Here is a 25,646-nt window from a genome sequence, read left to right as displayed (position 1 = left end):
CCCCACATCGGGCTCTCTGCTTGGCAGGGAGCCTGCTTCCTCCTCTCTCTCTGCCTGCTTCTCTGCCTATTTGTGATCTTTGTCTGTCAAATAAATAAATAAAATCTTTAAAAAAAAAAACTTGATGTGAAGATTAAATTAGATACATAAAAAATGCACCTAGGAAAATTCCTGGTGCCCATGAAACATGCACTAAATGTTAGATTTTGGTTGATACAATCATTATCATCATCATCATCAGTAGTATCTAGCTGATGGAACTTGGTCTGACCTCCTAAAGTTAAAGGGGGTAAAAACAGAAACAGAAGGCTCTGGTTTTTTGGGGGAATGGATGCAACAAATCTTAGCGTACCCCTTAGTACTTATTAGCTGAAGTTTTCAAATTCTGAAAAGAATTTCATTGGTAAGGGGCGCCTGGGTGGCTCAGTGGGTTAAGGCCTCTGCCTTCGGCTCAGGTCATGATCCCAGAGTCCTGGGATCGAGCCCCGCATCCGGCTCTCTGCTCAGCGGGGAGCCTGCTTCCTCCACTCTCTCTGCCTGCTTCTCTGCCTACTTGTGATCTCTGTCTGTCAAATAAATAAATAAAATCTTTAAAAAAAAAAAAAGAATTTCATTGGTAAGAATTTCTGTTCAATTGATTGTCTAAAAGTTGTCTTTTAGACAACTAAGAAAACTGTATTGAATGAATCCATTCATTCAATGAATGTTAATTGAACACCTACCACGTGCAGGCATTTTTCTAAGCACTGGGAATACAGCAGTGGACAAGACAGACAAAACACCTGCCCTTGAAAATCATACATTTTAATGAAAGAAACCGACAATTAAAGGAAAAACTAAACTGTGAATATGATCAGTTGGTGATACATGCTACGCAGAGTACTGCAGATGAGTGATATTTAGACAGAGTGATCCAAGAAAGCTTCTCTGAAGTCCCAACAGTTTAATTTTGCTTTTGTTTCTCTTGCCTCAGGAGACATATTTAGTAAGAAGTGGCTATGGCCGAATGTCAAAGATGAGACTGCTTGTGTTCTCCTCCAGGACTTCAATGGTTTCATGTCTCACATTTAGGTCTTTCATCCATTTTGAATTTATTTCTTGCGTATGGTGTGGATGGAGCTAGAGGGTATTACACTAAGCGCAATAAGTCAGTCAGAGAAAGACAAATACCATATGATCTCACTCACATGTACAATTTAAGAAACAAAATGATCATAGAGGGGAGAAAAGAGAGCAAGAGGCAAACCAAGAAACAGACTCTTAACTACAGAGAACAGATGGTTTACCTGGGGGGGCATAAGTGGGGGGGTTGGTTAAATAGAGGATAGGGATGAAGGAGTGCACTTGTTGTAATGAGGACCAGGTGTTGTATGGAAGTGCTGAATGACTAAATTGTACACCTGAAAGTAATATTATACTGTATGTTAACTAACTAGAATTTAAAGAAAAACTTAAAAAAAAAAAAGCCTCTCTGAAGAAGGTAGCATTGAATGCAATGGGTTGGCAAGAGATCCAAGCAATTATTTGAGAGAACAATCAAGTCAGAGGGAACAGCACGTGCAAAGGCTCTGAGACAAGAGTGAATGTGGTTTATTTAAGGAGCAGCAAGAAGGTTAGAACGGCTATAGCAGAGTGAGCAATGGGCAGGGTTTTTAACAGCTATTGTTAGAAACATAAACAGAAATAAGTTTATGTCATGCCTTTTAGGCTTAGTAAGGAGTCTGGATTTTATTCTAAGAGTGATCACAAATCATTATAGGTTTTGAGCAGGTGGGGGAAAAAAAAAAAAAAGACCGTGGTAAAAGCAAAAAGATCCACTGGGAGACTAGTGGGGTCCAAACCAGATGAGGATCCATGGCTGAGTGAGGGTGGAGATGAAGATGATGGTTAGTAACTAGATTCTGGATCTATTCTGAAAGTAGAGCCAACCAAAGCTATTGAAGGACTAGACGTGTTGTGTGAGGTAAGGAAAGGAATTAAGGATGAAGCCTGTGTTTGGGGCCCAATTAATTAGCTAAGTAAAGGGGCGCCTGGGTGGCTCAGGTCATGATCCCAGGGTCCTGGGATCAAGTCCTACATCAGGCTCCCTGCTTTGCAGGGAGCCTGCTTCTCCCTCTTCCACTCCCCCTGCTTGTGTTCCTTCTCTTGCTGTGTCTCTCTCAGTCAAATAAATAAATAAAATCTTTTTTAAAAAGTTCATAATCCACATTAGTGTATGGGTAAGTATGTGGCTCTGAGAAGTCCATGGAAAGGAAAACTGACACTTTTTTAAAACCAGGATTTCCCAAATTGTGTGTGTGTGTGTGTGTGTGTGTGTGTCTTTTAATCGAGTTTATTGGGAGTAACTTACAAGCAGTAAAATCCAACCATTTTAGGTATACAACTTTATGGGTTTTTACACAATCACGTAACTACGCCACAATCCCAACTGATTTTAAATAAGTGTTAAGGGGTTAATCAGTTTGCTCAAGGGTAAACAGAAAACGAAGAAAAAATTCAAATCTAGATCTTTCTGAATTCAGAGCCTGAAATTCTAGCTGCATGGTACTGTGCTGTCCAATACGGTAGCCACCAGCCATATCTGGCCATCTGGGAACTTGAAATGTAGCTACTCCAAATTGATCTGTGCGTAAATGTAAAATACATGCAGGATTTTGAAGGCATTTTGAAAATGTAAAATATCCCAGTAATTTATTATAATGATTATATATCAAAACAATATTTTGGATATACTACTGGGTTAAATGAACTATGACATTAAAATGAATTTCACCTTTTTTCTTACTTTTTAAAATGTGGCTTATAGGGGGCACCTGGGTGGCTCAGTCGTTAAACATCTGTCTTCAGCTTAGCTCAAGATCCCAGGGTCCTGGGATGGAGCCCTGCATCCCTCTCCCTGCTCAGCGGGAAGCCTCCTTCTCCCTCCTCCACTCCCCCTGCTTGTATTCCCTCTCTAAAAGTTTTTCTCTCTGTCAAATAAATAAAATCTTAAAAAAAAAAAAAGTGTCTCCTAGAAAATTAAAAATTACATATGCAGCTCATGCACTGCTTTAATAAGTAGAGACTGTCCATAGAATTTATTTCTTAGTGTTATGGTCAAGAGTTTTCCCTTTATTTTTCTATCTGGGGGTAGAACATATCACCGGGATATGTAGTTTTATCCAGAGTTGGTTTATTTCCAGAGCAAATAGATGGAAACGGCATTCTTCCTCTGGCCTCCAGCTATTTGCAGTCATATTCTTGTGCTCCCACACAATGTTACTGCTTTCACTTTTAGCAGATGCATTTTATTCAAAATATTAGCTGCTCAATGATTTGTTAAAGGCATATACCGGAAAGTTTTTCTTTTTTAAAATAAAGCAGTGAGGGGTGCCTGGGTGGCTCAGTGGGTTAAAGACTCTGCCTTAGGCTCAGGTCGTGATCTCAGGGTCCTCGGATTGAGCCCCACATCGGGGGTCTCAGCTCAGCAGGGAGCCTCCTTCCTCCTCTATCTCTGCCTGCCTCTCTGCCTAATTGTGATCTCTGTCTCTGTCAAATAAATAAATAACATCTTTAAAAAATTAAATAAAATAAAATAAAGCAGTGGAATACAATGATCATGGGAAGTCAATCCTGACTTCAGCATTCAACCTGCTGCATTTCCTTGCAGGGCGAGCCAGTACCTCTCTGATGCTTGTATTGTACCAGCCACATCCCACAAGGATCCTGAAATGCAGGTAATACCTCCTAAAATATCTCAAGGGGCTTCAAAAATCTTCTAAATATTTTTAAAGTTCTAAAGAATTAGAGTTGTCTAAAATAATATGTTCCTTCCTGAAACCTGCTTCGTTTTAGTTCTAAACATTCCTATAGTCCTTGGTATTAATTTATTGATTCTGAAAAAGAAAGAAGTCTTCATAAGAGTGTGCTTTTTTACTCCTATTATAGTGTTATGGGTCTCTGTGTGTTTACCTGTTAGTGTCCACTACCTCAAAGTAGCATGGCAATTTGGCATTTATCTACTATCATTTTATTTCTGTGGTTCAGTAGCTATTAATCCTCTTTTGGTATTGGAATCAACTGGGGAAATTTTGAAAAACACAAATGCTCGAACTTTGTCCCTAGAAATTCTGATTTAGTGACTCCGAAGTCCACCTCAGCCAACTGAGAAAATTTGATACATCACTGAAGTTGAGAACTGTTTGTGAGGACAGCCAAAGTAGTGCCTTGGGCTCCATAAAGCTTACTTTTAAAAAAGGAATTAGTGTGCACCCAGCTCTCTCTTCTGTCCTCTCTGCCTGCAAGGATACAAGGACCTCTCCTCAAACTTTCTTACCAAAATCTCATTGGCTTAGACCCTTTCCCTCCACCAAACTCCTATTAGGGCTACTGTAGGCATCATCCATTAGTCTGATGTCTACATACAGTGTATGTGGGCATGGGTGTGTCCCAACTGGTTTATGATTCTTTTTTAAATTTTTATTTTTTTTTTAAAGATTTTATTTATTCATTTGACAAAGAGAGACACAGTGAGAGAGGGAACACAAGCAGGGAAAGTGGGAGAGGGAGAAGCAGGCTTTCTGCGGGGCAGGGAGCCCTATGTGGAGCTCGATCCCAGGACCCTGGGATCATGACCTGAGCCAAAGGCAGATGCTTAACGACTGAGCCACCCAGGTACCCCTGGTTTATAATTCCTGAAGGAGAGGGATAACATCTTTATGTTCATCATGCACCATTCCAGCCAAGTGCACTTCACACAAGAGGTACTTTGTAAAAAAGGATGTTCTAAAAGTACACAAGATGATCCCCAATTGACAATGGTTCAACTTATGATTTTTCAACTGCATGATGGTGTGATTCAGTAGAAACCATACTTTGACTTTTGATCTTTTCCCACTAGCAGTATTTGGTAAGATAGTCTCTCATGACCCCAGGCAGCAGCAAGCTGAAGTTCCCAGTAAGCCATGTGATCACAAGAGTAGACAACCAATATACTTAAAACTATTCTTTACCTATACAGCCATTCTATTTTTTACTGTGAGTGTAGTTTTTGATAAATTACATGATATATTCAACACCTTATTATAAAATAGGCTTTGTATTAGATGATTTGGCCTAACTGTGGACTAATGTAAGTGTTCTGAGCCCATTTAAAGTAGGCTAAGCTATTATGTTCAGTAGGTTACATGTATTAAATGTATTTTTGATTTAACATTATTTTCAACTTAGGATGGGTTTATTGGGACAGAACCCCATTGTAAATCAAGGAAAATCTGTATGTAATTTGGATAATCAAAAGACAGTTATAAGTACAGAAATAAAACAGTTTATATTATTCATAATGAGACCATTAGCTTATAGTAGTGACACATTTTTAACATGGTAAACATAATTTAAGAAATTTATAGGTTTCAAAGTGTTCCTTAGAAAACAGTCCAAGGCAAAAACAGTCTTGGGAATTGCAACAACACAGGGGATGTCATGTAGCCTTTATGGGAATCTATATTAGTTAGCTTGGGCTCCCTATGAAATATCACAGACTGGGTGGCTTAAACAACATACGTTTATTTTCTCACAGTTCTGGAGGCTGGCAAGTCAAGGTCAAGGTACTGGCTGATTTGGTTCCTGTTGAGAATTCTCTTCCTGGCTTGTAGATGGCTACCTTCTCACTGCATCTTCCCATGGCTGGAGAGAGAAAGAGGGTAGAGAGCTCTCTGGTGTCTCTTCTTACAAGGATGCTAATCCTACAGGATCAGATATTCACCATTATGACCTTATTTAACCTTACTTACCTCCTTATAGGCCCAATATCCAAGTATAGTAACATTGAGGATTAGGGTTTCAATAGATGAATTTGAGGGATGGAGGTGGGTCACACAATTCAGAATCTTTCCACATAGAAGAATCTTTCCACAGTATCTTTGTCTGGTGATCAGCCAGCCATTACACCAATGATTCCAGTGGTGAGAAATCAGTACCTGGCAATATGTCACTGTGGAAAAGCTCTAATGGTTAGAAAGCACATGCCATATGAAGTCACATTTGTATCCCCAAAACTTCAGTCTTTGGTTCATTATGTGTTCTTAGGAACAACCCAAAACACTTCAAATCTCTCCTCTCATAAAACTCCTTTAACTAAAAATAAGTGTAGCAGTTACGGATCTCAATCCACAAATTCAAGTTTGCAAGAAATATAATCTCCTAATTTTACCCAAGGGAGGACTTCAAAATCACATTCAAGATTTTCTCTTGACTCACCCATTCCTTCACCTCAAACTACTAGGCTCTAGCTCCTGAAAAGCAGTCATGAAGGAAATGATACCTTATAAACTTTTCTTTTTCTTTTTTTCTTTTTTTTTCAAAGATTTTATTTTTTTATTTGACAGAGAGAGAGATCACAAGTAGGCAGAGAAAGAGGGGGAAGCAGGCTCCCTGCTGAGCAGAAAGCCTGATGTGGGGCTTGATCCCAGGCCCCTGAGATCATGATCTGAGCTGAAGGCAGAGGATTTAACCCACCGAGCCACCCAGGCGCCCGATTTTCTGGTGGGATAAAATTTTAAAATAATTTTTGATCCACCCTTTTAGGCCAGTCCTTCTTAAATATTCTTCAGTGAAATACCAGTAAGAGGACAGAGAGCGCAATATGTAGCTGTAAGTAGCCCCTAAACTAAAATTTTGTTTGATGATTATGATTAAATCTTAATGAAATTATTCACCTGGGGCGCCTGGGTGGCTCAGTGGGATAAGGCCTCTGCCTTCGGCTCAGGTCATGGTCCCAGGCTGGGATCGAGCCCCACATCGGGCTCTCTGGTTGGCGGGGAGCCTGCTTCCTCCTCTCTCTCGGCCTGCCTCTCTGCCTACTTGTGATCTCTCTCTCTGTCAAATAAATAAATAAAATTTAAAAAAAAATCTTAAAAAAAAAAGAAATTATTCACCTCATTTCATCACATACCATTGCTTTAAATATTAAAAAAATGTTTCACTTTCCTGAATCTTTCAGTAAAATGATGCCATAGGAAAATAGGTTTACTTTATGGTTTTGAATAAACTGGTGTTATACCTAAGAATAACCTTTAACTCCAGGCTGGGAAGAAGCAGAGGCTTGGAGGAAAGGAAGAAAAAGCAGACTCTATGTGAGAGCCCTGAATGACAAAAAAAGTTTTAGTTTGGAAACCAGGGGTTTGTTTGATCATAATGTGCCTTAACCCTTATTTCCTTAGACTCTGTTCCCCTGTATTGTTTGCAAATGCGACTTACTTTCCATGGGACCATTAGAGCCTGAAAGTGCAGTCCCTTCCAACTTAACACTCTCTTCCAGATAGTCCAAATGTCCTGCTTGTTCAGTTAATATTAATAGAGCACTTATTATGCACCTGGTTTCCTTTTAAACCCTTTATATTTGTCAAGTCTTTTAATCTTCCCAAAAAATCTATGATGAGGTTATTATTATTATGCCCAACATACAGAAAACTGAGATACAACTAGTCCAAGGTCACCCAGCTAGTGGATAACTGGCAGAGGTTATTACAAACTAGGCATTCTTAATGGCTACAATATAGTGCTTTATTTAAATGACTCCACATTTTAAACTATGGCCTTAAAGCAATAACAAATGTGTAAAATTAAAACACATAAAGCCTTGATAATGTTGGATGTGTTTTCAAGGTAGACTTTTTATTAATATTGAATATTGAAAAGTGCATAAATCATGTTCAGAGGTAACTATCACTCACGTAGAGAAACAGAATATAACCAGAGCCCGCTGTTCTATTCCCTCTTACGCTCTTAAGTTTCAAAGTCCAAAATAAGTATCCCCTTATTATTTAAAAGCTGAACTCCATAATCTATTTAAAACCCTAATTAAATTCATTTCCATAGTAATATACTCTTTCTAGAATAGTGATCCTCAAAATGCGGTCCCCAGACAAGCAGCCGCTCTAGCATCATCTGGGAACTTGTTAGACTTGCAAATTCAGGGAACTCAAGCCAGACCTACAGCACAGAAACTCTGGGAGTGGAGCCCAGCAATTATGTTTCAACAACCCCCGAGCGGACTGTGACGAGAGCAAAGGTTGGAGAGACATGGATGTACGTCCGCTGGAGTGGTTTTGGTTGGGGATAGCATACTGTCTTACGCGAATACTAGCGTATGAAGCGTTACCCTTAAATAACAGTGACAAGTTCTAATAACCTACCTTTTTGAAGTACACCGCGGGTAAGATGCTTTTCTATTTTAACTAACCGCGTTTCCGTTCCCGTCTATACTGCATTTTATCAGGACTAGAAAGCAGGTCCCTCACTTCCTAATTTCACCGGTAGCCTGGGCTGTACTAGTCCAGTTGACCCGCAAAGCCCCGCCCCAGCGCCGCCGCGAATTCAACATCCAGAGGCGGGAGCAGGAATCGGCCAATCAAAAGCAGCGCTCGCCCATCCTGGCAGTGTGATTGGTGATTTCCCACCGGCGGACGCGACCCGTGGGGGCACGCCCAGGGTCTTTCAGCACCAGCCAATCCTCGCTCGGCGCCTGGAGGGGCGGACCCGTTCGAGTGATTTAACATGGCGGACAGTGCCGCCGTAGAAGCTCCGAGTCCGCGGGGTTGTGCGGATGGGGAGGACGCAGACCCCCCAGAAGAGGGGATGGCAGAAACGCCGAGAGATGATCAGGAGCAATTTGAGTGCCAGGAATTGCTCGAGTGGCAAGTGCAGGTGGGGGCCCCCGGGGAAGAAGAGGCCTCCGGCCCGGTGGCGGAGGCCGAGGCGATAGCTGCCGGCTGGATGCTCGATTTCCTCTGCCTCTCTCTTTGCCGGGCCTTCCGCGACGGTCGCTCCGAGGATTTCCGCCGGACCCGCGACAGTGCCGAAGGTGAGTGCTGGGCAGGCCCGGCGGGGGGCTGCGCTGGGGCCGGGGCGACGACGCGCGGCGGGGCGGGAACGGCGGCGGGCGGTCGAGGCCTAGTTTGCTGCGCCGTATACCTAGTCGGGTCGGTGACAACGGGGGCTGCTGCGGCCGTCAACCGGAGAGACCGAGGCTCTGAGGAGAACGTCGGTTCGAATCTCTCACTGGCCCGTTTTCAGCTTCTCAGTTTTTCTCAGATTCTTGTTTTTCCTCTTCAGTAAAAAGGATAAGACCCCTCCCCCTTTGTAGAACTGATACAGGATTCGGTGAGTGAAAATGTATAAAATTGCCCAGTATCCCAAGTCCTTTTTCTTCTTTGGTGCTTGTATTTGTTGTTTCTTTCGACTCAGGTATTCCTGTGATGGCGTTTATGAAGCGGTCACAATGGCCTCCAAGTGACCCAAGCCCCGGGGTTTTCTGTTATTTTGTGAGCTTTTCCAATCCCGTTTGGCCTACTTGCACATTAATAGGCTGCAGGAAAAAAATAACTTGTCAGTGAAATGTGCTCCTTAGACAACACAGCCTTTGACCGACAAAGACACAGACTCCTAGAGAAGACTAGCCTAGCTTTTTTAGTGGTACCAGAAAGGTGTTCTGCTATTTATTTATTTGTTTATTTATTTATTTATTTATTTTAAAGATTTTATTTATTTATTTGACAGACGGAGATCACAAGTAGGCAGAGAGGCAGGCAGAGAGAGAGAGAGGAGGAAGCAGGCTCCCCGCTGAGCAGAGAGCCCGTTGCGGGGCTCGATCCTAGAACCCTGGGATCACGACCCAAGCCGAAGGCAGAGGCTTAACCCACTGAGCCACCCAGGCGCCCCTCTGCTATTTAATATAAAATTAAATACTTTGTAAAACTATATGGACACATTTCATCTTCATGGTAATCCCATTGCTTAGGCAAGTAATTTTAGTTTATAGAGGAGTGGACTAATTAAGCAGCCTCCAGTATTGGTAGGTTCAAGGGAATGTTCCACACTTGCGCCTTATCTTCCAGTTCAAGAACCCTTCCTCCAGCTCTGTCGGATAACACTGAAGCCATGGTTAGTTAACATGAATGAGAAAGTTAAGTTGTAAATTAGTGTATTACAGTGATTTATTTAAAAAGTCCACTTTGGGGAAGAGGGTACAGTTATCTGCTTGTCAATGAATTTGGGTTGGAAACATCAGTATGACTTCCGGTTTGGCTTAATTACCTTAATACCTTAATACAGGTATAGATGGTGTTCAGAAACAAAGTTCAGCCAAGTAAATTTGCAGATGTAACTGCAGAGCTAATAAGCAATTTCATGAATTGGGCAGACAACATCCCACCTAGCGAGTAGGCAGGGAGCTTGGTGTTGTACAAAATGGAAGATTTTTATAGATGGAAGGTGGGGCAAGAATGTTATTAGCAAAAGAAAAGGATTGTTTTAGGCTTAGGTACTTTCCCTTAGGAGGAAGAGCAGGGGGTCGTATGCAGATTACCTCATCTTCCTTTGGGGCTGGAGAGGACCCATTTGGCAGACTCTGGCTCCAGTCACAAAATTCCTTCCCAACAGGTTAAGACTGTATTTCTGGGGGACATTGAAAGTGCAATTAGATTTGGTGTTAAGCCCCAGTTTGGGCCAGTGGTTCTCTTTTAACAGTGATTACATACAGAAGTATGAATGTAATATCCATATATAAATGGGTATTTCTATACATCTCTAGACACAGGTTAATATATACGCATGTATTTCCTCGTTCTGTTAGATGAAAGTGCACAGAAGCAATGTAACCCTAAGTAGCAACCCATCACTGGTTTCTAGTATCAGGCCTTAAGAAAGACAGCCAGAGCTCTTTGGAGAAATGGCCTGATTCTGGGACTGGGACAGGAAGTGTGCAAGATGAACCTGGAGCATCTTGTACCAGAAAATAAGGAAATGGAAAAATCATCCAAACAAAAAACCCCCACAGCGGTGACATTACAAAGGGACAGGAACCAACTGCAAGAGCTGCCAATGGCCAGAGCAACTTGAGTAAGAAAATAGTTTGGATTAGAACCCAAAGGTCAAATAATTATCTATGAGCCCATAATGATGGAATAAATAGTGGGAAAAATAAATAAGTGGGAGAAGAAACAAATCTCATACAGAAGAATTCAGGTAATTTATGTAGTAGCTACTGTGTTCTCAAGGAAGTGAAGTATAACACCCCATTCCTTAAATGCGTGCTGTGCATAGGGACTTTATTTTGAAGACTACAGTATGGACTTGGAGGGAGGATAATTTCACAGTAGAGAAACCTAACAAACACTACTTAACCCCTAGGCAGCAAAGTCAACAGGAACAGTGCCAGTGGTGGTATGTACACTTTATATGATGTGTTGAAGATAGAACTTCTTTGATCTTTCTCCCAAAACCCCTTCACTCATTCAAATTGTAAGGAAAACATCAGACAAACTACAATACAAAATGCCTCAAAACTGCCAAGGTCCTCAAAACCACGGGAGTCTGAGAAACTTTCATAGCCAAGCGATGCCTAAAGAGACATGATAACTGAATGTAATGTCCTGGGTGGGATCTACAGCAGAAGAAGGACATGAAGTAAAAACTAAGAAAATCTGAATAAAGTATGGACTCTAGTTAATAATGTATATATTCTGTACTAATATAAGATGTTACTAACGGGAAACTGGGTGGAGGGAGTATAGGACTTAATCTTCACAATACTGTAAATTAAAAACCTTTCTAAAAAATAAAGACTCCTTTTGAGGTTCTAGAACAAGATCCAAAGAATAATCTAGGCCACCTCTATTATTTTGAAGTTAAGGGCACAGAAACCCAGAGAAAGTAAACTATTTTCAAAGTTGCTCTGCTAATCAGTGACATGTAAATTTGAACATAGTGTTAGCTCTCTCCATTTTTGACCAAAAGGACTCCCTTTTATCTTTTATAGGATTTCATTTTTTACAATTTTCAGTGTTATAAAAATACACAACTCTTGATGCTTTCTCAAAAATTCTTAGCACTTTCATTCTGACTCAGAATTGTTCTCACACCTCACTTAATTCAGATAATACCTTTTCCAGACTGTTATTCCTAACCTGTCACTTTGCATGGGAAGCAGTGTAAGATAGTGGGTAAGAGCATGAGCTCCAGAATAAATTGTCTGAATTTGATTCCCGACTCTTCTACTTTCTAGTTGTAAGACCTGAATCAAGTTACTTACCTTTTGGTACCTCAATTTCTTCATCTTTAGAATGGTGACAGTAGTATCTACCTCACAGAGCTGTTGATCCGTATAAAGTAAGGTTTCTCAGCCTCAGCACTGTTGACATGTTGCACCACATAATCCTTTGTTCTGTGCATGCATGAGAGTAGAGGGGGGCGAAGGTGGGGCTTCTGTACGTAGTAGGATGTTTAGCATCCCCCTGACCTCAACTACTAGATGCTAGGAGCATTCCTCTTACATTCATGATAATCAGAATTGTCTCAGACACTGCCATAACTCCTCTAGGGGTCAAAAGGACCTAGTTGAAAACCGCTGGTGTAAAGTGCTTAGACTAGTACCTGGTATTAGAAGTGCTTAAACATGGTTGCTGTTGTAGCTAGTCATTAGATCTCCCTTATGTGTCTGTCAGCAGTGTTTGGTTACAAGTGAGGAAAAAGCAGATAGCAAGGTTCAACCAGGTTTTCATTGTTTTTGCTTTGTTTATTGTCTGACAGGTACAAAGAACAGAAGGGCAGTGGTGTATAAGGTAATTTGTAGTTTTTGCATAATGGACTAAAGGGAAGTGAAGATAGAGGTCTGACTTTCTTCTCTAGAATAGAGTATATTTTGTTTTGCTTTTTTGTACCATACTTTTAACCTTTGTGGCATTAAAATTTTAATAACTTGCATAAATTTGGGGTTGTGTCTTCTCAAACTAAAACCTTCCTGAGGAGCAGGGGCTATCTTATCAGTCCCTAACATTGGCTAGCAGTAGATGTTTACTAAATATTGAATGAATTGTTTAAATTTTATTTAAGTTTTGTGCTGTCTCTGAATCCTGTTTAATTATATTGCGGCTATATTTGGTCCAGATAATCTCTAGGATAGCACAAGAGTATGCTATTTTAGAATTTGAAATAAATACAAATAAATGTATTTGTCTCTTACCTCCTTAGTTACTGCAGGACTGCTTTTTGATTTTGCTAGCTGATTTAATCTTTATATACAACAGCCAAGCCCTGGATGAAGTATAACAGTGGCATCTTCAGGTTTTACTTTATAAACATTATTTCCTCAGAGAAGCTTTCCTATCTTATCCCTCCAGCTAGCTACTAAAACACACTCTAAGCTTTGTTATATTGTACCCACAGCATTCTGTACTTGTCTTTTTCAGTTTTCCCCATGTTTTTACTTTAATTACTCAATCACTTGTCTTTCATTTCTACATAGTAATAAACTCATTGAGGCCCAGGATTATGGTTTATGCACCATGATACTTACTGCCTAACACAATATCTGGGTGGGCATTCAAGTAGTTGGGAGATTAATATATTTTTTAAAGATTTTATTTATTTATTTGACAGACAGAGATCACAAGTAGGCAGAGAGGCAGGCAGAGAGACAGAGGAAGAGAAGCAGGCCTCCTGCTGAGCAGAGAGCCCGATGGATGCTGGGCTCGATCCCAGGACCCCGGGATCATGACCCGAGCCAAAAGCAGAGGCTTTAACCCACTGAGCCACCCGGGCACAGGGAGATTAATATTAATAAATTTGTTTCTATACATCTGCAGTCTTATTTCTTTGGAGTTAGGGTTGTGGAGAAACAGAGGTTTTGATGGAAAAATAAACTTTTAATTGCTGAGATTGTATCCTGGAAGTTTTTAAACCAATAGCAGAAGGGGACTAGAGGTAGTTGGTAAGCTGGGGCCTAAAGTTGCTACCTCTTTCCATGTCTGCCCCCCGTGACTTCCTGTCTCAAACCTAATTACAATAGGGAAGGGAACTATTCTCTTTATTTTGCTGGGTGATGATCTAGACTGGAGACGGAGAAGGGGGTGACCACAAGTTCCCAAGAATGAGGGACATAAGTCCATTCTTGTACTGTCTCTGTCTGAGGTACGATCCCTAAGACCCCTATCAAAGGGTAAAAGGTAGCTATATGGACTCAGTTTGCTTCCAGACATTTTCCAGAGCTTTTCTATCTAGCAGTCACCAGTGCACAAAGCAAAAACCAAGGCACACCCATGACAGCCCCTTCGAATTTCCAGAGTAAGTGTTAGAGCTGAGCGGCAGCTTTTGAACATTCCTCTTAGATGAGCTGCATTATGATTTTTTTTTTTTGCCCTGAGGAACCACACTCAAGGTGGTTTTAGCCTGGGAATTAGAACATGGAGCACCTTATTCTGCCACCACAAACTCTTCCACCAGCCAGCTTGGCAGGTCTGACCTGCTCACTGTCCACTTCTCCGCTTGCCCGGGAGCCTCTGCTTAGCAGAGCATTATAGCAGAGTGTTAAGATGAAAGTGCAGAGCAACCGTTGCCAGAGGTGGCTGCCCTGAGGGAGGTCATGCGTCCCTGGGCCCATAGTCCTGGGGGGCTCAGTGTCACACCTGTCGGGACTGCAGGACCAGCTTGACCAGCTTCACTGGCCTCCTGCCTCCCTCTGATGTTATGCTGTGGCCCTCCGGGAGCTTCCGCATCAGGGCTGCTGAATGCTGGAGTTGCCTCTTGGGGCAGAGGCTTTATTGCAACATCCCTAAGGTGAGAAAGACCAACACACTGTTGGATTCGGCTGTGAGCTCACTTCTTCAGACCCGCACAGCCTCTGGAAAAGGCGTTTGGGCCTAGGGTCTAGTACCCTGTTGCCACCGGGGCCATCCCTGTCTTCGGTCAGCTTGCCCCCCAGTAAAAATGTTATTTTTAAGTTTTTGTGAACTTAAGAGACTCACTTAACTGAAACCTTGACTGAAATAATATAAAGTATTTCCTATAATAGGAGTTTTAAGGTATAAAATAAGCTTCCAGCTAATGATTTGACACATTTTATAGTTTTGAATCTAATTGTCCCTTTTTGTTAGTATAGAGTGCTACTTGTGGAAGTAATATTAAATATTTATTATTCTGCATGTGAAAAACTATTTTATTTTGTAAGTGTTCATTGCTATTTTTCTCACTTTTTAAAAAATTGCCTGTAAACAAAAGCATACAGTTCCCAGTGTGTGACAGTTTTCGTTTGTAACCTATTATTACTCAGCCAACCACACAGAGGTGCTGCTGGGTCAAGTTTGGGTTTTTTAAAAAATGTTTTAATGTTTTTCTTTTTCAGCTATTATTCATGGACTGTCCAGTCTAACAGCTTATCAGTTAAGAACGATATACATATGTCAGTTTTTGACAAGAATTGCCTCAGGAAAAGCCCTTGGTAAGTATGTGTTTTTATCTTATTTTGGAAATACTTTAATCTATGCCTAAAGGTAAAACAATGAGAACAGATGAGATGTGTTATTTTTGAGAGTTTGCACAATGTGTTTGGGATGTTCATCTATGCAAGCATATCTAAAGCAACTAAAAGAAATAATAGTTACAGTCTTCTTAGAGCACTGGTTGTCAAACTTAGCTTGCTTCAGAAGTATTAGAGAACTTGTTTAAAAAAAAAAAAAACCAGAATTCTCCACCATGAATTCCTGATGATGTAGGATGGATGGGAGAGGCTGTGGAATCTGTGTTTGTATTGGAGTTTCCAGATGCTTCTGACACTGCTATTGGTAAGCTATACTTCATGGACTGTCTTTTGGAGAGTTCACCTTATACTGGACTGTATGGTAAGTTTGTGGTGACTCTTACTATCATACACACTTTTTTTAGTAGCAACTATGATAATTGACACCTCTTATTTGAACTGGATTTCCGCACTTCTTTAGATAGGCGAATATGATTTGTAGCTATAATAGCTCTCTCCTTTATCTCTACAGGTTATTTTAGATTGTAATGGGTAAGCCTGCTTCAGTTAATGAGTAATGCCTGATATTTACAACATGGTCATTTAAAGGACCTCTTGATGCAAATAATTACATATTTATGTTGGTTTTTATAATTTACATAATGCTTTCCCAGAGTGCCAGTTGGTAGGCGGTACTTAAAATGAAACCAGTTACTTACAGTCCTGTTGTGTTATATGAAGTCCCAGTGTGCTTGTACCATTCTCATGGCCCTCACTGTCTAGCTCTGGCTCACATAGCATACTCTCTGGGAGTGAGGCTGGGTCTGGAGTTGGTGCCATGACCATAAATGAACAGGACTAGAAGCAGAGTAAATGTTGGGGAGATAGATCTATAAGTAGTCTGGGCCTATAGCTAAAGAAGAAAACCATCTTGATGTGGACACAGAGAATTCCTGATCATGTAGACAATAAGTTAGCATGGTTGTTAACGGTTGTTTTGTAAATTAAAATATGACAATATACTCTAAAGTGCCCAGCTTCATTTCACATACTAGCAGTTGTTCAGTAGTTCTTACTTTCTCCCCTGACAACCCTTCCTCCAACCTGTCTTTTCATTCTGAAAAGAAATGCAGATTTTATGTGTAACCCCACTAATCTTGAAATTCACCAGGATTCCCCTTTTAAGTATATCTTAGAATAGGCCCACGTCAGTTATCAAGAATCAGTGTATTTCACCATAATGAGCTCAAGTGAAGCAGCAAAATTTTAATTTATATGTTGGATTTTTAGCTATACATAACTCTTTTGTCTTATTTTTAAGTGGTTGCTCAACAGCAGCACTGCCTAATAGAAAAATAATGTGAACTACATATGTAATTGAAAAGAAATAGGTGGAATTAATTTTAGCAGTGTCCTACTTATCCCAATATTTCTAAAATATATATCAACATGTAATCCATATAAAACATGTTAATGGGATATTTTACCCCTTTTTTTGCAGTAAGTCTTTGAAATCTGGGGTATGTTTGATACTTAAAGTGCATCTCAGTTTGCAGTTAGCCATATTTTAACAGCTCATTAATTATATATGGCCAGTGGCTACCCTATTAGCTTTAGTTTCCTGCTGCAGATAGCATTAAAATATGGTAAATGTCTTGAAGGGGAAATGTTTGTCTATGGCAGCCACCCTCATCTCATGGAACTTTATTTTTTAAGATACGTGCAATTCTGGGAGACTTCCCTTCCTTTCCACTGTAGCTTTCTGCAGCACCCAGAACTCAGCAGATGTCTTGAGGGGAAAACCACAACCATGTGTTTTCAGTTCCTCTAGTTTCCAGTCCACCAAAGTAGCCCCAAGGAAACCACCAGAAGCTTTTCCTCATTTTCTTAACCCAGTGAAATCTCCCTGCCTGGAATATACTGAATCCTCATCCTTATAAGCAAATATGGCCAGGGAAGAAAAGCTGCAAATCATTGACTAATTCCTGGAAATGTAGTTCATGCGGTTCTCTTTGCTTCCATCACTATCCCATGTCTTTTAGCAATATGATTTTGCAACTTACTGCACTTTTTTCTAGTTATAACAAGAGTGTTGGCCTACTGTAATATCCTATATTCTACCAGAAGGTGAAAGGCTACTCTAAAATTTTTGAAGTTAAGATCTAACATAGGTACATTTTTTTCTGTATCCCACATTTATAAGAAAGCAGCAGATTAATGAGATGGGTTAGATAATGTCAGTCAAGAAAGACTTAGTAGGAAATACAAATACTGAAATGAGTTTTTAAAAGAAAAACAAATGTGAAATGAAGATGGATTAGGCAGTCTGCCCTTCCATTTCATGCTTTCCAGCACGTAGTCTAGCCTTACCAGGCATCTTGTTATTCCTGAAACATACCTTTGTTCTGAGATAGAGTAAGTGGTTTTTAAGGGTTCTGGTGTCTGCTTTCTGCTACTCGCTAGCTGAGTGACCGAAATCTCAGGTTCTACTTCATAAGACAGGGTTGGTAATGTTATAAACCCTTTTTTTTTTTTTTTAAGATTTTATTTATTTGACAGACAGAGATCACACGTAGGCAGAGAGAGGAGGAAGCAGGCTCCATGCTGAGCAGAGAGCCGGATGCGGGGCTCGATCCCAGGACCCTGGGATCGTGACCTGAGCCGAAGGCAGAGGCTTTAACCCACTGAGCCACCCAGGCGCCCCGAGTGTGAATATCTTTTGTCCTCTTCTTCCTTATGTTCTACTGCTGCCTTTCTGAAATATTCTTCCCATCCTTCTCCTCTTCACTTAGTTATCTCCTGTTTATACTCAATGTCCCAGTTTGGATGGTTTCTCTTTCATAAAGGATTCTTTTGTTAGTATCCTTTCATAGAGTTGGTCTTCTTGGAAAATATCGATGCATGGGCTCTACCCTGTACTAATAAAATTAGTCTCTAAAGGATGGGTCGAGGCATCTGCATTTTTATAAAAGCTCCGCAGGTGATTTTGAGATATAGGTAGGGTTGAGAAGCACTGGCATAACACATAATTCTAGTAGAGTACCAGTCACATTGGTTTGTCTTTCTTCATAGCTATCATGTAAGTTTCATAAGGTCAGGAACTGTTTCTTCTTCCTGGTCAGATCCTAAGTATCTGGTATAGGGCCTGGAATATAAAGAGACTTTCTTTGTATATGAATTATATTTTTATGTTTAAAATGTTGGATAAACAATGAGAAGATAACAGGAAATTGTTTCTACAAAGTACGAGTTGTTGAAACTGCTAACATTTAAATTGCATGCTCCTTCCAGTTTTTCAAAGGAAAAAAAAAGGAAATTAACTTGAAAAGTTGTATCACTTGCCTGAACTGTTGTATACAGGAATAGTACCTGGCACATAGTATATACTCAGTAAATATTTAAAGAACTGAAATCATAAAAAATTGACAAAATAAGGTTCTGCTTAGCTTCCTAAGTTACTTATTTTTGTTCTGGTTTTAAAAGATGCACAGTTTGAAACTGATGAACGAATTACACCCTTGGAATCAGCCCTGATGATTTGGGCTTCAATTGAAAAAGAACATGACAAACTTCATGAAGAAATAGAGAATTTAGTTAAAATTCAGGTATGTGTGTTACATTATTATTACTATTTTGCATTTAACATCAAAAGAAATTAAGAGCCACTTAACAGAAGTTGAGCAGTAAACCTAAGTAAAATTTAATATAATAATTCTCTTCAGAAATTTGACCTTTGTTTTATAATCTTCATGCAGGCTCTGAGAACTGGGACTTAATGTTTGCTACCTAAGTATATATTTGCCCCCACATGAGAAAATACATCACATTGATTTAAAGATCACAAAGCAACTTTCAAAAACAAATGGCTTGTGCTCTCACAATTTCTATTCAAGGTTACAAATATAAAAAAAAATATTTAAAAAGAAATCAATGGATTTTTGTAAATAGGAGAATGTAAAACTTTCGGTAAGTAGAGGGAATTTTAGAAGTCACCTATTAAAGAGTGAGAAGCTAAAACAGTCATTCAAAGATACAGTAGCAGAGAAAATATGTTTTGCTAGCAGGCAAAGGAAATATTAAGGATTGTTCTAATTAAATATATTTGTCCTCATTTTTAGAAAATTATTTTATGGTGGGGTAGGAGAAAAAATCTGAATGATCTCTCACCTTCCCCCAAATTAATTATTGTTAGTTTGGTGACTGCCAAGTAGAATTAAAACCAGAAGAGAATGGCAGAAATATGACTACTACTTTAAAGAATTTCAGCCTGGGACAAAGAAGTGTTTTATATTATCTCAGTTTTGGGGGGTTCCAGAGAAGGAGGCCATCATTTTATACTAGTATAACATTGAATGGGTTACCATAAATACACAGCAGACATGTAATACATTGCATACTATTTGTCAGGTACTGTTCTAGGCACTTTTCACATAGAAATCCAATCCTTACGGCAACCCTATGAATAGGTACTACTATCTCCGCCATTTTACATACAAAGAAACAGGCACACGAGGTTAAATAGCTTACCAGAGCTACCCAGATGATATTGGTAATTCCCTGTTTTACTATATACATTATCAGAAAGGCCAGATTATCAAATACTCATTCAGAAGCATCTGGTTTGCTAGGTTTCTATTAGAAATTTTCCAGGAATTCTAACTAGCTAATTTTATGTATCCTAATCATCATGAATGCCAGCTACCTCCGATTTCATTTACCTTTTGCCCAAGTTAATATTTAGGTGGGTCCTAAATGTACATAATCTAGCTCCTTATTTATTTATTAATGTCTGCTTTTAATTGGCCTAAATTCGAAAGAGCTAGAATGCTGTGCATTTATCAGTAAATATGCAAGGGGCCAGTGAAACATTTTTTACATCTTTTTCAAACCACAGTTACTTCATCTTTGGAAAGATATTTTATGTCATGTATCAGAATTTTTAAGTAAAGTAGTTTAGACTTAACAGGACTTATTTCAATATTAAACAATAGTTATACATTTTAAAAAAGCAATCTAAGGTTTGTATTTGTCATCTTGTCTTTTAGGCTATAGCTGTTTGTATGGAAAATGGCAATTTTAAAGAAGCAGAAGAAGTCTTTGAAAGAATATTTGATGACCCGAATTCTTATGAGGTAGTTGTTTATAATAGAATCAGAATTTTAGAATTGTTTATATGGAGTGAGGTAAATGAAAGAACACTGGAGAAAGAAAGTGATGCTTTATCTTTTAAACAGTATAGAATAGTGCTGTCCAATAGAAATATAATTGCAAGTCACACGTGTGTTAGTAGCCACATTAAAAGAGTTAAACTAGTGAAACGGATTTTAATATTTCATTTAGCCCAATATATCCAGAAACATAATTTTTAACATTTAATCAACATTAAAAAATATTGATGGGATATTTTATACTCTCTTTTTTGTACTGAGTCTTTGAAATCTGGTGTGTATTTTATACCTATGTCTAAATTCAGGCCTCACATTTCAGGGGCTCAGTCACTACCTGTGGCTAATGGCTACCATATTGGGCAGCACAGGTACAGAAAAAAAGCTTTTTTTTTTTTTTTTAAGATTTTATTCATTTATTTGAGACAGAGAGAAAGAGAGCACCTGCATGGGCAGGTGGGAGGGGCAGAAGCAGGCTCCGCGCTGGTCTGGGAGCCTAGTGGCCCTGGGGTCATGACCTGGACTAAAGGCAGCCAGTTAACCTACTGGGCCACCCAGGCATTCCCAGAAAAAAAAAAGAAAAAAAAACAACATTATAATTAACTCGTTTTTCTGGAGGGTTCTTACATGATCATTAGTAGTCTATGTGTTTATGTATAATGTTAAGATCAATTGAACTTAGTTCTTTAAATATTAAAAATAAAATGTTGGAATAAATTGAGCTTATTTTTACTTAAAGAAATAAAAAATAGTTTTATACATTTTTAGTGAACTTTTTATTGAACAGTAAGTAGTATACTGTTAGTAGCATATATGTACTATAAGTGTATAAAAAGATGTGTTTTTGCGAAAGAAACGTGCTTTTGTAATGACCCCCTAGATCAGGAAAATGAACATTGCCCACACCCTCCTGTCACTGTCCCTACCATCTTTTCAAGGATAGCCATTATCCTGACTTGTAACAACCAAGATTAGTTCTACTTGTTTCCATATTTTATGTAATTTAATCATTTAGCAAGGGTTTTGTTTTTGTTTTTGTTTTTGTTTTAGATTTTATTTATTTGACAGAGACAGCGAGAGAGGGAACACATGCAGGGGGAGTGGGAGAGGGAGAAGCAGACTCCCTCTGAGCAGGGAGCCCAATGCAGGGCTCGATCCCAAGATGCTGGGATCATGACCCGAGCCGAAGGTGGACACTTAATGACTGAGCCACCCAGGTGCCCCCATATAGCAAGTTTATGTAAGATTGATCCATGGTGTTGCTTGTAACAACAGTTGACTTAGTCTCCTTGTTCCATTATTAGAATATGCAACTTAGGGACGCCTGGGTGGCTCAGTGGGTTAAAGCCTTTGCCTTCAGCTCAGGTCATGATTCCAGGGTCCTGGGATCGAGCCCCACATCGGGCTGCCTGCTTAGCAGGGAGCCTGCCTCCCCCCTCAATCTGCCTGCCTCTCTGCCTACTTGTGATCTCTGTCTGTCAAATAAATAAATAAAATCTTTAAAAAAAAATAAAGAATACTACTGTTGAGAAACATTTGATTTACTTCCAGTTTGGGGCTGTTACCTTCTTTTACACATCTTTTGTAGAACAAATAATACGTGTTTCTGTTGGATATATACTTAGAAATAGAATTGATGGGTTGTAAGATATACATATACTCGGTTTTAGTAGATTCTGCCAAACAGTTTTCCAAAGTGGTTATGTTATATCCATTTGCTCAGTAGTGTGGAAGAGTTCCACTTGCTTCACAGACCTGCTCTGTAGTTTTCCTTATAGTCATTCTGGCAAATATGTAGTAGCATCACATTGGGTTTTGGTTTCTCTTCCTTTGACTAGTGAAGTTGAGCACCTTTGAGCACACTTGTGTAGAGTTGGAGGTGATCACCTTAATCTGTTGAGGGACTGAGCAGAGTCAAGAGAAGGTTGAAGTTTTATTAAGGCTCCATTTATTTCTAACCTGCTTTTGTTTCCAAAGTATAAACCTCCACAGAGATTCCACCTGAAAGCTTGAGGTGTTTATTGGGTTCCATGCCCCCTACTTTTTTTGCCTTAACATGTGAGGTTACTGAAAAACCCCACTCTGTACAACACAGGAAAAAAAAAAAAAAAAAAGCTTACAGCCAGTAAGTGTAAAAGGAAATGCTTAACCTCACTAGCATGAGTAATCAGGGCAATCCCAAGTAATGTATTGAAATAGTATTAACTAAACCTCAGGCTCGCAATGATTAAAATACCTTAGAATACTAACAGTTGGCTCAAAGAGTGGAGAAATGGTAAGGCTGCCATACCTTCTCAGTCCTGTAAATTAGCTCATAAACTTTGGAGAGCATTTTAGCAAAATCTGAGTATACATTCCAGCACTTCTAGATAAGTCCCTAGAGTGACTTTTTATTTTTACTGCACATTTTAAAAGCCATGAAGATTTTCTTTTAAAGATTTATTTTAGAGAGAAAGCACGTGCATCCAAGTAGGGGGGGAAGGACAGAGGGAGAAGGAGACTTTTAAGCAGACTCCCCATTGAGTACAGAGCCCAACTTGGGACTCATTCCCAGGACCCCGAGATCATGACTTGAGCTGAAATCAAGAGTTGGTCACTCAGCTAAATGAGCCACCCAGGCACCCCTAAAAGCCATGAAGTTTTATTAAAAAAAAAAAAACAAAAAACCAGGTCCCACTAAGACAGTTGGTCTGGAGTAGAGACTAAGAAGTAGAATTTTTTGAAGGTCCGGGAGCTTTTACTGTGCAACCAGTCTTGAAAGAACTGATGTCCAAGACAAGCTTGTACTGTGCACAGGAAGACCTATAGAAAAGTGTTTTAACAGTATAGCAGTAATAGAAAATAGCTTTTAAATGCTTTCAAAAGGCTGGAAGAATGGATGAATAAATGCTATTTTTGATAAGTGGAATGTTGTAATGAGAGTGAAAGCTAGTCCTATAAAAATCAAATCAACATGGATAAATGTCACAGAGTTGAGCAAATATAGCAAGTTTCGGAAAAATACGCATATGCTAAATAGTACCATATATTTATGGTTACCTTCATTCTTAGTGCAAGTGTAAAGGAATGTGTGGATATGGTAAATTCTAATTTAGGATAATGGCTGCCTTGAGGAGAGGAGAAGCTAGAGGTGTAATCATTATGGTAGAAAAAGAGGGCTTCAGTTGTACAGATGATGTTTTATTTCTTAAATTTGGCAATGGACTTTCAAGTTCATAATTTATTTTTAAATCCTTATGTATGTGAAATACAAAGTAGTTTAAGTAAGGAAAAAATACATTGATGGGCCATTTAAAACAGAATTTTTAAAAATCTCGTGTCTTTGAGTTTATAATGTGATTTTTTGAATTAAATAAGACAACATTTCTACCATCTTATTTGTGATTTACATGTTAATTCATTTTTCCTATTGTCTTTAGCCTTTAAAAAGGAAATTGCATAAGATAATCTCTCAGAGAGATACATTCCACTCAATTTTTCAGCACTTCAGCTACAACAACATGATGGAGAAAATTAAGAGTTATGTGAATTCTGTGATAAATGAAAAATCATCAGCCTTTCTTATGAAGGTATGCATATTTCAGAGAGACTCTAACAATAGAGTAAGGAGAGATTATTATAATAAAGGAGAATACTTGAAATAGAAATCCTTAAAAATTAATCAGAATTTTGTTTAGTAATTTTTGTAGAATGACAAACTGTTACAATTAGTGAATCTAAAGGGTTTATTGGTGATCTTTGTAGTATTTTTAAACTTTTTTTAAATAAGAGTTGGGGAAATTTTTCAAAATAGAAAGTTGAGGGGAGAATAGATCAAAGCAATTTTTAGCATGTTTTTAGAAAAAAGAATTAGACTGAAGAAGGACCTTTAGAAAGATTTTTTTCATAACATTTTATCCTCAGTCTTGGCCTCAAAAAGTTTTAACTTATGTTATAGGGGAGCACTGATTAATTGAGTATAAATACCTGGAATTTTTATTTTTTAATTGTTATTTAATTGTTAAAAGAGTTTGTTTAGAGAGGCAGGGGAGAGAGAGAATCCCAAGCGCACTCTGTGCAGAGCATGGAGCCTGACGCAGGGCTCAATCCCAGGACGCTGAGATGATGACCTGAGCCTGAATCAGGAGGCAGATGCTTAACAGACTGAGTCACCCAGCTGCCCCTATCTGGACTTTTTATTGATTTTTCTTTTCCTAAGTAACCTTTTATCTTAAAATTGCCTACTAAGTGCCCCATGTATCAAACAGATGTACAAAGAAATCTCCGTAAGACTTATAAACCAAGCAGGTGACTAAAGCAGCTGCTGTTGCTTATAGTTACTGGAGAAAACACAACACAGTCCCTTTCTTGACCAGTAGTGACCAGATACTTTAGTTATGACTATCAAAGAATTAGATGGCTTAATTTTAATGTTACTTGTTCAGAATGGTGTAATGGATTCCTTTCTCTTCAACAACTCCATTTTTTAAGGCAGCAGCAAAAGTAGTGGAAAGTAGAAGGGCAAGAACAACTCAAGATAAACCTAATGGTAACACTATTGAAGTGGAAACTGAAGCTAATTTGGATGTAGGAAAAAGGTTTGTAAATTCATTAATATATTTTTGTTTCATGGATTCATGTTTATGTGAAAGTGTTGCTAATGAGCCATTTTTAACAAAAATAATTTATTATAGAGGGTATGTTTTACTGATTAGTAACATTTGGATATTTGGAGTACTGTACAGCTACTTTATAATTTATACAAATTGTTGTATATACTAAGCAAAATAGTACAGTTTAAATAGTGTGAGTAATACCATTTACCATGCTCAGGCAACGTATGCTCTGGAACAGTGTTGAGGTTGGAAACGTGAATCTTTTATGCCCCTTAGATCTCAGATCCCACATGCCATCGTCAGTGTGCCTCGCTATACTAAGGGTTATTCTAGTATTTTTTTTTTTAAGATTTTATTTATTTATTTGACAGAGAGAGATCACAAGTAGGCAGAGAAGCAGACAGAGAGAGGAGGAAGCAGGCTCCCTGCTGAGCAGAGAGCCCGATGTGGGGCTTGATCCTAGGACTCTGGGATCATGACCTGAGCCGAAGGCAGAGGCTTTAACCCACTGACCCACCCAGGTGCCCCTTTAGTATCTTAAGATACTGTTCGTGGGGCACCTGGATGGCTCAGGTGGTTAAGCCTCTGCCTTTGGCTCAGGTCGTGATCTCCAGG

At 39.2% G+C, this 25,646-nt stretch overlaps 1 protein-coding gene and 1 long non-coding RNA gene across 4 annotated transcripts in view; one reads left to right on the top strand and one right to left on the bottom strand.

The window, feature by feature from the left end:
• Positions 1–797: 797 nt before the first annotated feature.
• On the bottom strand, positions 798–8,294 carry LOC116874563. Its single transcript, XR_004384026.1, has 3 exons — positions 8,175–8,294; positions 5,542–5,664; positions 798–1,119 (listed from the first exon to the last, which is right to left on the bottom strand). It is a non-coding gene; the product is annotated as an uncharacterized LOC116874563 (long non-coding RNA).
• Positions 8,295–8,525: 231 nt separating this feature from the next.
• TERF1 (telomeric repeat binding factor 1) overlaps positions 8,526–25,646 on the top strand; it is a 34,047-nt gene continuing 16,926 nt past the window's right edge. For 2 of the 3 annotated variants that reach the window (XM_032869196.1, XM_032869195.1), the window contains exons 1-6: positions 8,526–8,842; positions 15,158–15,253; positions 18,755–18,876; positions 20,317–20,403; positions 23,856–24,005; positions 24,907–25,013. In XM_032869196.1, the coding sequence (XP_032725087.1) occupies positions 8,536–8,842; positions 15,158–15,253; positions 18,755–18,876; positions 20,317–20,403; positions 23,856–24,005; positions 24,907–25,013 (869 nt within the window). In that variant the 5' untranslated portion in view covers positions 8,526–8,535. The remainder of the gene's footprint in view (positions 8,843–15,157; positions 15,254–18,754; positions 18,877–20,316; positions 20,404–23,855; positions 24,006–24,906; positions 25,014–25,646) is intronic. The other variant, XM_032869198.1, reaches the window with a different exon arrangement.

The sequence above is a fragment of the Lontra canadensis genome, unplaced genomic scaffold (genome assembly GCF_010015895.1).
Source record: "Lontra canadensis isolate GAN:19392208 unplaced genomic scaffold, GSC_riverotter_1.0 scaffold37, whole genome shotgun sequence".
Taxonomy (NCBI): Eukaryota; Metazoa; Chordata; class Mammalia; order Carnivora; family Mustelidae; genus Lontra; species Lontra canadensis.
Note: the sequence above shows the minus strand (reverse complement) of the source record. Positions and strands in the feature narration are given on the sequence as shown.